This window comes from Telopea speciosissima, chromosome 7 (genome assembly GCF_018873765.1).
Source record: "Telopea speciosissima isolate NSW1024214 ecotype Mountain lineage chromosome 7, Tspe_v1, whole genome shotgun sequence".
NCBI lineage: Eukaryota > Viridiplantae > Streptophyta > Magnoliopsida > Proteales > Proteaceae > Telopea > Telopea speciosissima.
Window position 1 is genome coordinate 11925183 of NC_057922.1, and position 14736 is coordinate 11939918.

A 14736-nucleotide genomic window follows, 5' to 3' on the forward strand; every position below is an offset into this window, starting at 1 on the left:
AGGAGAGAGATAGACACAAGGGAGTGCTGGCGTAGGCCACACTCCCGTGCAGAAAACTACTTCCCAAGATAAAATAGTGCCACTTCCTCCCAAAATTACTTTTTAGACATTTTTACCCCTACCATTGCCTTCTCGCCCAGGCATCCTCCGTTCCCTGCAACCCACCCCTGTCCCCGCCATCACCATTCTCTACTATCCAAACCCACCCCTCCCTTCCCTTCCCTGTGATTACCCAGGATGCCTGGGCAAGAAAGCAATGACAGGGGTAAAAATGTCTACAAAAGTAAGTGAGGGAGGGAGAGACGCTATTTTGTCTAGTTTTGTAAATCTTAACTTGTTTTTGTCTATTTTTATTTGACTCAAATATAGAATGGACAGTTTTGTAAATGAAAACCAAAAAATAGCTAATCATGTAATTTTCCCAACTTTATATGTGAGTAGGAGGAACCTTGAGATTCACCTGCTCAGAAATTTACGCCCCATCCAACAATGCCACATCTTCTTACTGACCAGTATAAGCCGATCTAGTTGGCTCGACTAGGAAATGTCTTTAGAGTTTAGACATAACATATTGGTCCGGTCATAAGCCTCTCTCAATATCTCGTAGCTCGATTTATTTATCAATAGGTCTAAGAGTAGCAACATATGTACACTGTAAGGGTGTCATAACCTAAGCCGAACCGGTCGAGACTGATTTGAATCAAACCGAAGCCTTATTGGTTCGGTTTCGGTTTATGAGTTAGAGTAACATTCGATTTTGGCTCGATTCGGGCTAAACCGATGGGCCACCAATTGACCCAACTAGTAGGATCGAACACTGAAACTGATCCCCAAACCCTAAAAACCCTAGCTAATCCCTACTCAAAATCAGTCTATACCCGATTTTCAAGTCTAAACAAAACCAAACTGAAGCTGATATCACAAACCGAACTGAACCGAACCCAAACCCAAACCAAAAATCCTTATTGGTTCAGTTTTGGTTTCCTTGAAACACACCAAAACCAGAAAACTGAACTACTCGATTGACACCCTTAGTACACTGTGAGCAGTGAACCTACAGCCTACAAGTACAGTACCATCCATTTACAAATCTATTCTCACGATAAGTTTCGTGCACAGTCGTGCATGCTTGCGTGGTCAATGGTCATCCCTCCTCTTATAATTAGGGTCAAAATGACCAAATGCCCCCCCCCCCCCCCAAATTTAACTTATTGTCACCCCCGCCCCTCTCTCATACGGCCGCTTGTTGAAACCAACGTGTAGGACATCTTGGCCTGTTTCCTCTCCGTGATTGTTGATTGTTGAAACTCGGATGCCATGTGTTGGGCACGTGTTAATAAATAGTCTTCTTCTTACTCTCCGCCCCCCCCCCCCCCAAAAAAAAGGAAAGAAACGTCGTGATTATATCCAAATTAAGTTTAGATATTCCTACCATGTGTCGATCATCCCTTGGTGTTACTTGGCTAGCGAAGTTGGATTGATTTTATGTGTATCACGAGTCAAAATTGGCTACAAAATTAAAATTCAATAATGGAGGGGGTTCTGCATGTCTTTCCAAAAAGTGAGATTGGTCACATAAACCATCCAGATAATAGAAGTAACCTTTAGATTCCTCATTCCTGTAAAGGGTTGCTCACCTCTAGAGAACATTTTATGGCGTTGCAATTGATTATAACTACTGCAAAGCAGCTTTCAACATATTTGTATTTTAAGTAGTTTCTAATCAACGTTCTTAATTTTTAATAGAGAATAAATTATAGAAATGAAGAGGTTATAAGTAATATTAGAAATAAATACTTGGATTTTTTTTTTTTGGTGTAAATAAATACTTGGAATTTAAAGATTATAAATGTCTTCCTTCAAAACAAATTGAGATTTATTGTTGCACATAATACTTTTCATAGTATAAGATATAAAACAGTATAAAATGATTAAGTCAAAAATATGATTTCATAAACATCTATTTTATAGTTTATACTCTTTTTTTTTCTTTTAGTTTTTTTTTTTTTTGAAAAGAGCAATTTTATTGAATATATAAAAGAGGGCCAAATAAACCTATGAAAGAATACTGGCAAAGAAAGCTACACCTTAAAAAAAGGGACTCAGTCCTTAACCATATTAGCGAGGGTTAACCTGAGAGAAATAATAACACAAGCCTACGGAGGCTCTGCGAGACGTACCGAGGGGGTCCTTGTCCTATTTGATCTTCGGGGGATCCCAGTATATACGCCAGGCCCATCAAAAGTCACACGAGCCAAAAGAGCCTCCTCCTCTGGTGAAAAGGGAGACAATAGTAAAAGAGAACAAGCACCAATCAGAAAGACCTGATTGAGGAAACAATGTTGATAGAAGCAACATAAAGGAGAATATTTTGCATAACAGGAATCCACACTCCTTTCCAGGTAATCTGTGACGCAATTTCCAGCCTCATGTCTGCTGCAAAGCCCCCCTCTCTATGTGAGCCCAATCTTTCATTCTCCTTCAGTCCAGCATGCCAGGTTGAAAGAAACCAAGCTTGTTGGTCCGAGTCCATGAAAAGACACAAAAACCATGATGAAAGTAGGCAGTTGATTAGACAGCCATAAACATCCACCAGCTTGATCCGTCATATTACATATACATGAGAACCAGCAAAAGGGCAGAGTACATGCAATGCATATCAGAATGGTTCATCTAATATGCATAAATGTTCAATCAGTACTTCATTAGCACCCTCATTTATATTCCAGAATGAGAATCAACAATGAGGAAGACAAACAGCTGTCGATGCTTCGGGACTTGTACATGTACATTTGAAAACTCTCTCAAGCACTAGCACCAAAAAGATTCCAGTCATGGACCTTGAAGCTTGAGACTGAAGACTTAAAGACCTCAGCCATCCGTAAGCATCCGGATTGCATGGCAGGAGTAGCTAACCCAGCCCCCACTGTCATAGCACTTTCACTCAACGGGCTGCAACCACAAGTGAGAAACAAAGAAATGGTTAAACTCTGTTCTCCAGTCATAACATCTCCAATGAAACCACAAGAATCAAGATATACTCCCATCACAATGTCTAACTCATTCCCTTGCCAAGAAATCCACATATTGAACGCCTATAAAGAATGGCCAAATTACAGAAATAAACATCCCCTTGGTTACACTTAAATACAAAAATGAGAGCAGCTCATTCACATGACATACGTGCATACAAGTACCATATTGCTCCATAGAGCCTGCATGGTTTTAGGTGTTAATACTAAGCAAAAATGTTGGTACTGACAAAAAAAGGTGTACCCAGTGCACAAGGCTCCACCACTGTGGGGTCTGGGGAGGGTCATAATGCACACAGTCTTACTCCTGCTTTCGCAGAGAATCTGTTTCCAGACTCAAACCCGCGACCACTTCATCACAATGTTGCTACTGACAATGGGTAATTTAAAAGCCTAACCTCAAGATAAGTAAAAGCAACTGGGTTGAGTACTCCACCAAATTCAGCATCAAATTAATGCTTTAAATACAAATGGCTGGATGCTTTTTCCAAGAATCGACCCCTCCCAGATAGGGTGGCCAACTGGCCATCAAACTCCAACTCGAGTAAAGACTAGGTGGACCACTTGGTGGTTTCAGGCAAACCATGAAACAAAGCCAGCTATGTTGTTAAATATGCAACTTCTAAAAGAATTTTAATCCAATAATAGAACCCAAAGTAGCATTAGGATATTTGATCTAACATATCAAAGGGCTTCAGGTTACCTGATAATCCACAAATGCAGATTCTCCAAGGGAAATCAGCACTTGAGCAATCCAACAACCACAGGGAAAAAGACAGATACTCACGATCAACTCTTGCATAGGCACATCAACAGGGAAACCTCACTTGGGGTTCGAAACCCTAGAACCAAATGCTAGAGAACAGGAGATAGAAAGAGAGAGAGAGAGAGCAAAACGCAGGGAGAGTGGAGGGAGAGTTCTATGCACAGGGTACCTCTCTCTCTCTAAAAACCTGTTTGCTAAGAAAGTCAAGTGGTGAGATCTCATTGGGCGATCCTACCTAGGTTTCCTTATACAAATACAATTTTATTTTTTAAAGATATCTACTGACAAGAACACCTAAAATTAGGTATAGCAATTAAGCCCCCAAGTCAATAGTTTTATTTCGATTTAATCCCTCCACTATACAATAACTCATAATGGACCTAAGGGCATGAAAAAAATTACTGTAATACCACCCTAGTCCATCAAAAGTCAGAACATCACATAGAAAAAAATCTTAACCACCGATTGGAAATAAACCAATTTCCAAAACCTTAGAAGATATAATTACTAGTAAAAAAAAGAGCAACCCAGTGCATGACGCTCCAACTAATGTACGGTCGAGGAGCGGCCAATGTACGCACAGCCTTACCCCCTACTTCGCAGGAGAGGCTGTTTTCAAGTTTTGAACCCACAATGCAATAGCACAACTTAACCATTGCATCAAGGCTCGCCCACTATTTTTCTATTTAAATAAGCATATTTTAAATCCCTTTACAAACTATTTACAAAGCATGCCACTGAGCTTGCATTTTCGTCCAAATCATGATCAGATGATCTCTTGAAATTCTCCTAATACAGGAAATGAACTCCTTGTCGAGCATCTCTTTCACTCACAGATAAACATCATGAATTTGGGTGCACTAATACATAGAAAAGGAGGCATCAACTATTAGTACACCAAAACCCATACCTTTCAAAACCCCTCAAAAAATGGAAAAGGAAGAAATAACCCTTTTAAGGTACAGTATCAACATTTTTTTGTGATCATAATACATAGCAATGTTCAAAATTTCATGCAGTTTTGCCAAAATTTCTTGAATTTTTTTGGTTTCCACAAAGATCGAAACAAAACAATGTGAGCTACGTAGGTGGTCATGCAATGTTTTTTCACAGGCTCTGCAAAATATTGACATACTGTTGGGTTTCGGTATAGTTTCGGTCGAAACATACAAACAAACCCATGTTATAAAATGTAGTATCAAATTTCAACCCATTTTGAGCGTTCCAACAATTGCAACTCCAAAGGCCTAAAATTCCTAGAAAACCTCAGTTTTTGTGATTTTTTGCAAAATCAACTCCCATATCTTTGTGGAAAAAGGTATTGGACAATATTGAAACACATCAACAACAATGATTTACTGCATTTGTAGAATTTTTTGCAACATTCAAAGTTGATGGTATTATCACTTTACCCAAAAATGATTCTTTGCAAAAACATAGGGTAAGTACTTAGTGGTTGGCCTTTTAATTTCTTATATGTTAGATACCGTAGGCCGACCTACGACTTCATGGAGTCGGATTTAATTTTCTTTTTTTTAAATATTTTTTATTTTTTTTGGAAAATTTTGATTTTTATACAACAGATTTTTTAATAAGAAAAAAAAAAAAAAAGGGTTAGTACTTAGTGGTTGGGGATCAATTTTATATATGTCAGATACCGTTGACCGATCTGTGGCTTCAAGGAGTTCGTTTTTTCTGTCCTACTTAATTATTTTAGTTTTGGGTTTTAGAAATTATTTTGAAAAATTACTAGCAAATTCAGAAAAATGGGGAAAATTTTCTGTTTTAGTTTGGAAAATCAAGAAAATTTATTAAAGTATTGTTGTTGTGCTTTCAACTGAAGATGATGATTAATGTTCTCATTCCATAATTATTTTTTGGTAATTTAAGATAGTATTATTATTAAAAATTATAGTTTTAATTAAGAAAAAAATACATGCCAAAAATAAATTAGGCCCATTACAATGAAACCCGAAAAAATAAAAGGTTCAACCTATAATATAAGTACCCAAAGGTCAATTTCAGCCCATTGGACAGCTATATGCACCTTATAAGCCTCCCAAGCTTGCACATAGGCATCCATACGGGATTAATGTCTAATGCAACTACACCAAGAATGGTTTCTAATTTTAAGTTTGTTCATTTCTAGTGCAAATTTAGTTATTTTAAATCGAGCCCTAATACTAAATTTTGTGTAGAACAGGATTCATAAGAAAAAGTAAACAGTATGTACCAACCTAGGGTCCAAAGCCAAACTACCATTTTGAGAGAGTTTTTATACAATCTAAGGGTTTGACTATGTTAGAGGGCCTAAAATAGGGTTTAATCGAGAAGTTTCGGGAACCAGTTTGGCCATTTTGGTCCTCCAAACCTAGAGCCGAAACAGGTTTCGGTCGAAATCGCAGTGTGACGGAATATTTTGGTTTCAAGCCAGATAAAACCTCGCTCAAAACCAAAGCTTCGAACCTTGATACAGAGTGGGCATTGATGGATTGACAAATGGTGAAATACAGTGCAGCAATACCAGCTAGACTCCAGATGTAGTGGAGGCAAAAGAGTGCTGGAGCAGCACCATCTCCTAGCATACGCGCAAGAGAGAGAGTCCATGCAAGAAGAGAAACAGAGCTAGCAAGGTCAGCTATACAAAGCTGGCATCATCAAGTCAGCCAGCTGACTTCATCAATGCTCTTGTAACATCTAACACATCAGCATAATCCAAGAAATTTGAATACTCAGCATCACAGAATAAGCAAGATAACGATTACATACTTGCATGTGGGAGTAGGTGGATTTGAGGAAGAGATACATGGGTCAAATTACCAAACTATAAGTTGTTTAATCCTGGTACATGTAGTAATCGAACCTGGGGGAGGGCAGAAATAGTGCACTAGAGGTCATTTCAATGAAACATTAAAAGATTTATGTTTCTAAACTCATTCTTCCAACTTACTTGATCACAATTGGCTCATTTGCAGTGATTAGCACATCAGTACCAACTTCCTTTAGACGAAAGTTCGCTAAATAGACCTGAAAAAGGCAATCAGTAATTCAGCTTGCAAATAGCTAACCAATTTGGAAATTAAATGGAAAACAAGGGGAAAGGGGGAAATTAAACTTACCCGCACTATATTTTGTGCTTCCCTACCTTGTCGTCCTTTCGAAATGGCCTTTGCACAAGCAACAATAGAAGTTAGTGATAGTTATATTACATGTTGGACAGAATAATGTTTAGAAATCGGTCAGAAATCACACACACACACACTAACTAATGCATACAATGACTTGGGAGTTCATCAGAGAGAGTCGTCTGAGGTGGTTTGGTCATGTTGAACAGAGGCCTAGGAACACCCCAGTAAGGAGTGATATGATTCCGATTGATGGAGCTAAAAGAGGGAGAGGCAGGCCTAAAATGACCATAGGAGAAGTTGTGAGAAAGGACATGCATAGTCTAGGTCTTGTGCCGTGTATGACCTCGGATAGAGCCTATTGGAGGGCAAGGATTCATGTAGCAGACCTATTTAACTGAGATAATCCTGACTTGTTGAGCTGTGCATTTTTCTTCTTTCACTTTTCTTATATTTTCCTTTGTTCATTTGCATTTTTCTTTTTTCACGTCTCATATCATTTTCCCATTCTTTTCTTTCACTTCGCATTTTTTACCTACTTTGTTCGATTGGATCCATGTAGCCGACCCCATTAAGTTGGGATAAGGCTGAGTTTGTTGTTGTTGTTGTTGTACAGAGAGAGCACCAAAAAGTTGGCATTAACTTAGGACTTGATTGGTTTTGCTTGATTTGAGCTCCAAGTGCCTATTCCTTCAAAGGGGATCTTCTCTTGGTGTGATGGTGTCTCCATGGTATTTATTCATGCTCCTTGCAAGATTTCTTCAAACATTTCACATAAAGTCCCTTCCTTGGAACCCCTTTGTAACTTAGGGTTCCAAAGACAGGGAAAAAAGAGGACAAGAAAGTAACATGACTCTCAAACCAACAAAGTACGATCTGATACCAAGTTGGAAGTTAAAAATTGTACCAGAACAAGAAGAGAGAAGAGCATAGAAGGTTAAAGACAGAGAAGAAGAGATGATGGTGAAGGAAATATCTTCTTAATGCTTGGTGTGTATTTATCGTGTTGTTGCACAAGTCTGGAACACAAAGTTCATTCCAGACATAATATTATTTTTTATATATACATTCATTCTACGCATAAATAATAGGACCATAGACATACTACATTTTTTAACAGGATAGACACAACGAAGAAAAACATAAAGCAAAATAAATTACTTTCTGGTTTTGAGATTTCCTTTATTGAACATCTAAATAGTCCATGATAAACCTATACATCAATTTGTCAAGCCATATTGTCATTAAAAAGAATAATAGATCCCACTGACACATTTAGCATGTTGAGAAATCCTTGAAGACCAGACAACTTGATTATATGTGATTTTGACCTTCATTCTGTGGTCAATGCCAAGGCCAGTTTATAATGTTCTTAGCTCAATGGAAACCCATCCCCCTATGCAATCTAGTACAGCAACCCTGCTTGGGCCAACATGATCGTGAACATGTCAATTTTGATCTCCATCGTATCAAAGATATGCTAGGACAATTTGGTCATTTTTAGGGTTAATGAACCTTGTTGATGTGTTCAGCACTTTAACAAACCTTTCCAAGGCTAAAACAATATCAATGATACCCCAAGTTTGATCTTCACTGCACCATAAATACATAAAACGCATCGTTGCCATCTTGTAGAGTATGGGTTTAGTTGCTAGTTCCTTCAATTTCATTAGCCTCATATATCTGAAACAGAACCGCCTAGTTTTGTCTAATATACCCATCACCTTTGCTTGGGGTTTGTTCCCCATTGTTCATATTCTTACCAAACTCAAATTTAGCTCTTCTACAAAGAGACTTATCCCATGGTTCTTGCTCTTGTACAAAGAGACTTAAATCATTGTTCTCTTTGTATGCACTTAGCAATGCATATCTTTCCATGCACAAAGTAGTCGCAAATAATAGTGAATCACATGGAACCATCAAACTGTTCTTTGAGGAATTAAATTAGACAATATAGAAAACACAGGATGAAGGGAAAAAAATAGTCAGAAGTGACTTCAGATGCAAGAAATTTGATATAGAGCCAAAAATTTACCATTTGACCAACTGCAGTAGTAACGATTGCAGGCATATTTCTGTAACGCAATCCATGAACTTCAACAACTCCTGATTGCTCAATCACCTGGCAGAAATTACAGTATTTAAATTATAAGACTAACACAATTCGAATAATCCTAATGCTAAAAGAAAACAAACTTAGATATAAAAATTTTCTGCACCACATCACCCCTTCTTTGAAAGTAATCAAATAGCAAGAAAATAAACAATCCAGTAAAATTTGGTACTCATTCTAGGCACAAAAAAAATGAACCCATATACTCATTCTACATACAAATATTACCAATAATAATCAAACTACATGCTAGAGGACTACAAGGTGGCAGGCCTTACTTCTTTTTTCAATCAGAAAGAAAAAAAAAATTCTATTACTTCCAGGCTTCCAGAATATTACCAATATACACCAAAATATAAGATACAGGCAGACGAGAGGACAAGGGAATCTGATACAGTACCATCAAAGAAAACAGTGAAAATGAGCAAAGGAAATACAAACAACAAATAAGAAACCCAACCCTTCAACTTTCCAGTAACAATGCATCCACAACCATGCCACAACCAAAGCACTATCATACACAAGAACCCATTTCCACAGTTCCACCCTCTATCATGCCATTTACCAACCCCAAAAAACATCAGATGGAAACAAACAAATGTGAGGGAGGGGGAGATTAGGAGCAAAGAGGAAGCAGATAAAGGTAATTTGGGCAATCACTGAATTGAAACCCAACTCGTTTTGGTGTTTCGACCAAATTGAAACCACTGAAACTTCAAAAACATTGCCTCTTTTTTTTTTGGTTTCGTTTTGATGTTCCAGTGGGCAAATGGCCACAGTTGGCTCCAAAACTTTAGGGGAAGGTTGTTTTAGACTTAATAAACATATTTAAATCTACAAATTGTTTTAAAAAAAAAAACAATTTGCGACCTTGGTTGGCAGTAAACGTCGAACACCTATGAAATATTGTCTATTCTACACATTGTTTGAGTGCTATGAGACATAACTGGCAAGTAAAACAAGTAAATTATGAAATAATGGATGAAGCCACATAATACTGAATTATTATTTAAGAAATAGTTAACGACGTAAATTAGAAACTACAAAATACAGTGAACAATACATATAACATAGGCACCCAAGTAGAGTGAACAGTACATATGTCATAGACACCCTAGTCTTCCATGTCCCAAAAATAGAATATTGTGACTCTGTGACTTGTCTACTGATATGAACTATGACATGCTGGATTGAGTCCACTAATGGTCCGATGGAGCCGACGTGCATTGTCCTCTGTCTACATAACATATGCATGCCACGAGATAGTGTAAGAGAATAAACGAAAGTAGTCCTCCACAGCTGCCTGTGAATGGTTTCATTTACATATTGCAAGTAACCTATCCTAGGGTATAAGTCACCGTAATTTGAAGAACCAATCATTGAGCCACATTTATAAGATGGGAATGGATGCATGTACGGCTGGTGGGCTGGGTAAGAGAACAAGTTGTCGACAAAGGACGATCCAATATGTCCTTGCGACTGTGAGTGGGCATCATACTCAAAATTGGGAATGGATGAAGAAGATGCACGCTCCCCAACGCCCATACCCATCCCTCCCAAAGTGATAGACAAGCTATCAATGTCCATACAGTCAGCCTGCTCACTGCTCCAAACCCACGACAATGCCCTCTTGTGTAGCCTACACAAGTGGTTGGACGTGCGCCATGGTCCGTATCCTATGTGGCATGATCAAACTGGGTCTCCCAAGTAAGCAACAATTGATCTCTTTGTAGTGATGTGGCAACCCCCAGCAGTGTATTCCAGTAGTATGGAGTGGTGATGTGGCAAAAAAGCAAGATTCAAGCAATTTTCCCGTTCTCCATGTCGAAACAAACAAAACAGTATAGTCTCTATCAAAGTTTCGAAGTGAACTCGCGAGACAGTGCCTTTTTATATAAGGCTTTGTATCATTTCAGCGAGATGGTACAAAGAGTACCAAAATCACGCCAAAATTTCGGTCGAGACCATGCATGTCCTATATTTCGTATATAGTTTCATTTTGAGCAGGTCGAAATCACCGAATTTCAAAATTTTGGCGAAATTGCACCCAGTTTTAAACTATGGATATTTTTTATTAGCTTCCAGCCCACACATATACCTAATTTCTGCAAACGACAATAAATTTTTTGCCATTCTTTTCCCCACTTGGGGAGAACAAACCTAAATTCTCCTAATGCAGACCTGAAGACCTACAAGCGTAAGAAGTCCAGGAAGAACCAGGCCTAACGTCGTCCAGTTCTGGTTTTAAGTTAGTTAGGTTCGGTTCTTGAACTGGTGCTTCATTAGTTCAATTTAAGTTGCTATCTTATCTTCTTTTAGAGTTTAAAAAGGATGGGACTACTTGTACGGAGGTTCACTAGTTTGTCTACAATTTGTTTTTCAGTTGCTTTATAAATAAAAGACAGGGTGGTGAAGTATACAGATTTATGTTCTCTTGACTGTGGTGCAGCAGTGACCTGCCTAATGGTGATTCAAGGTGTCAATTGGTGGTGAAACCAATCAGACCTTGCAGAAGGTACCCAGGTTGCAGCTCTTTCATTCTTCTATCCTCTTCTTATCAACTCCATCCAAATTACAGCAGTTGTGCTGCTAGATCCTGCAACAAAACTAGCACACGACATATCTCTCCTATTCTCTTTGGGATTTTTGGTAACAGATTCTACAAAGGTCTGATTTTGCATTCTGATGTCACAAATCTCATTCGGTCAGTACACTAAACACATTCCTGTTATCAAGTTCTGATTTTGCTCATTGAATGCTATAATCCTAATCTAAGTTGGAGTCTATACTTGCTATTTTGGATGGATATTCAAGAAACAGTGATTTTCTGTTAGTCTGGTTTCAGTGGTGATAACATAATTGATAGTTCTGATATACGAACCTGAAACCTGATTGTTGAAAAGATCAGTAGATTAGTCAAACTTGAGGTTTCCTACTCCAACTAGGAATTGTCTGATTCAGCAGATCCGACACTTGGATCTTACTGATCTTTCAACACTTATCCTAATCCTAAAGAGGACCACTCCAACACCATCCAGAATCCGGATCAGCTACCCACATGGGGAGGGTGGGGACATATCTGACCCCTCCCGTCCCCATGTGGGTAGCAGATCTGAACTCCACCATCCAGCCTTCTGACTTCTTGATTTGCTTGGTTATTTTTCTCCTAAATTCTGGAATCTCTCTATTTTTGTCATCCTGTTCTGTTGGTACTGGTTTTGTATATCAGAATCACATTAAGGCGCAACAGTAAAGTTGCTCCATTGCAACCTAGTGGTCGTGGGTTCAAGTCAGAGACAGCCTCTCCATGAAGCGGGGGTAAGGCTGCATACATTATGACCCTCCCTAGACCCCGCACTGACAGGAGCCTTGTGCACTGGGTATGCCCTTTAACCACATTAAGCTCCCCAACTTCTATTGTGGGTGGCTTGAATGATCATGCCCTGTGAAAAAGTCTGCTGAGATTTTGGTCGGAGGGACCTTTATTTTTTTTTAGTAGTTTCTACTCCAGGGAGCAAACGAAGCAATTACAGAATCCTTCTTTTGCCTTCTATATTTAATCAAGGGATGCCTAGCTTTGTTTCTAGCAAGTCATTAGGATGGGCTCACCAAAGGGTCAATCACATCATCACTAGTATCTTTTGTGGTACTAGACAGTGCCACAATAGCCAAGTAAAAGACCCCCTAAATATTAGGCCCTGCCACTTTGCCCTTAGGATGGTTGTGCTATTGTAATTTGTATTTTAGAATTCTATTTATAGATAAAATTATGTTGCCTATCTAAAAAAAATTGGCACTGTCACTAAAGTCTTCATAGTCTAGTCTCCAAAAGCAAGAGCCCAAACAAAACACTGAATCTGTTGCCTCTAACTTCAATGCAATTCACCGGCAGACAAAATATTCTCTGAGGGCATCTTCTTCCTCCCTGTTAGCTTCCTCCTTGTTTCTTTCAGCGTTAAATGAAAGGCACATCTAGTGCTCATTCCAGATTTCCTAACTCAAGAGCCATTTCCAGGAATTGTACATGCATGCTCCATAAAGCTTTGCAGTGATCAAGCTTATAAAAGAAAAATATATGTTACAGGACGGAAGACAGCAGTATTCTAAACAATTTAATGACTAGAGTTGACCAACTGTGCTTTATCCAACTAATAACAACAAAAAATGTAATAAGTATGAAGTAAACTTAATGTTTTAGCTAACAACCTGGAAATAGTAACAAACCTCAATGTAGGTGGACTATTCAAATGCAACACTAAACTCAAATTCCTAAACCAAATAAAAGCTCAATCCTTAAAAGACTGAAATTCACACAGACCTGTCTCTGACAAGACTGAAAATGGTCCTCTAAATGAGGGAATGGCAAGGTGACATGAAAAAACCCAACTTAAGGCCGTCCTATAAACATTGAGGCAAAAACCTCCAAAAAGAGAAAATTGCCATTATTAAATCCCCCCTTCACAACCCTCCTAAAATAAATTTTGGTTACTGATTCAATGAATTCATGGGTTCAAATTTGCTACCACCGCATGCAACTGATGGCACACATAGCTGGGATCCCACCTACATAGTGGGAGTCACCCCTGAATGGTGCGGGCTCCCCCCTGCATCACTTGGATCCAATCGCAAGTCACCCCATAATGCATGGTTCTAGCACTCCCCTTGCAGATTTAAGCAATGCAAGACTAGTATAACCTTTATGGTCAGATAGAGTTGTGCATTATATGCATGTAAAACATCTTTCACACATGATTGGTCTGATTATTCAAAAAATGGAGATAAACCGTAACATCTTCTGAGAGAACGACAAGGTTGAGCTAATTGACTGTCTACATCCTTTTATGCAATCAAAAGACAGGTATAAGACTTACCATGCTTCCTTCCGCATCTTGTTCAGTGGCAAGGTCTTGAAGAAACCAGGCAGCGCTTCTATTATCTTGCACATCATGCTTGAAATCTAGAAGCTCAAATATCATGCTCTCGTCACGAGCAGGATCTACAAAAACCTCCTTTAACCAAGAAAAATATATTTCACCAATCCCAATTTAAAAGCATTAGAACCAAACAGCTATAGTTAGACAAACATAAACTGCCCCTGTAAAGCTCACAAATTATTGTAAACAAACCTGATGATCAGGAACTTCACGAATATTGCTCACATCCTACAAATCCAAACCAAAATCAGCTCACAACTTTCCAAAATCTGAATAGCAATTTAGAACACATTTGGTGGCCCGTATAGGTTTACGTAAAGAGAACAACGCCTGACCTGGAATCTAAGAGGAAATGCACTAGATATCGCCCCACCAAACAAAGGGCGCTCAACATAGTCGTCCCCAGGCATGATAGAGCTACTCCTCTTTCCATCCCAACAAAGCAGAGACAAATGTCAAGTTAGACAAGCAAATATATAGAGCATTGCAAGTGAACAGCCTAGCAATTCATAGTATTTCCACTCTCTATCTCAGCTGTTTGATTTCCAAACAACACTAAAATTGACACACAATATTAGTTTATTCTACCCTTAAATGCAAGTAAAAAACCCAATAAATATCGAGCATGAACCACAAACAATATAGACTGAAATTAACCTGTGTATAGAATCAACTAACGAAAATCCATAATCAAGCATCGAAAATTATAATAATGAACCCAAAAAGAAAGAGGGAGTACTAACTGATCAAAGCGCAAGTCCAGCAT

General features: G+C 38.5%; 1 protein-coding gene across 1 annotated transcript; it reads right to left on the minus strand.

The window, feature by feature from the left end:
- Positions 1 to 2551: 2551 nt before the first annotated feature.
- Positions 2552 to 14415, minus strand: LOC122666700 (ran guanine nucleotide release factor-like). Its single transcript, XM_043862747.1, has 7 exons — positions 14306 to 14415; positions 14163 to 14198; positions 13908 to 14045; positions 8959 to 9045; positions 6918 to 6965; positions 6749 to 6825; positions 2552 to 2952 (listed from the first exon to the last, which is right to left on the minus strand). Exons 1-7 carry the CDS (start codon positions 14378 to 14380, stop codon positions 2805 to 2807), a joined length of 609 nt encoding a protein of 202 aa, XP_043718682.1. The 5' UTR covers positions 14381 to 14415; the 3' UTR covers positions 2552 to 2804.
- Positions 14416 to 14736: the final 321 nt, after the last annotated feature.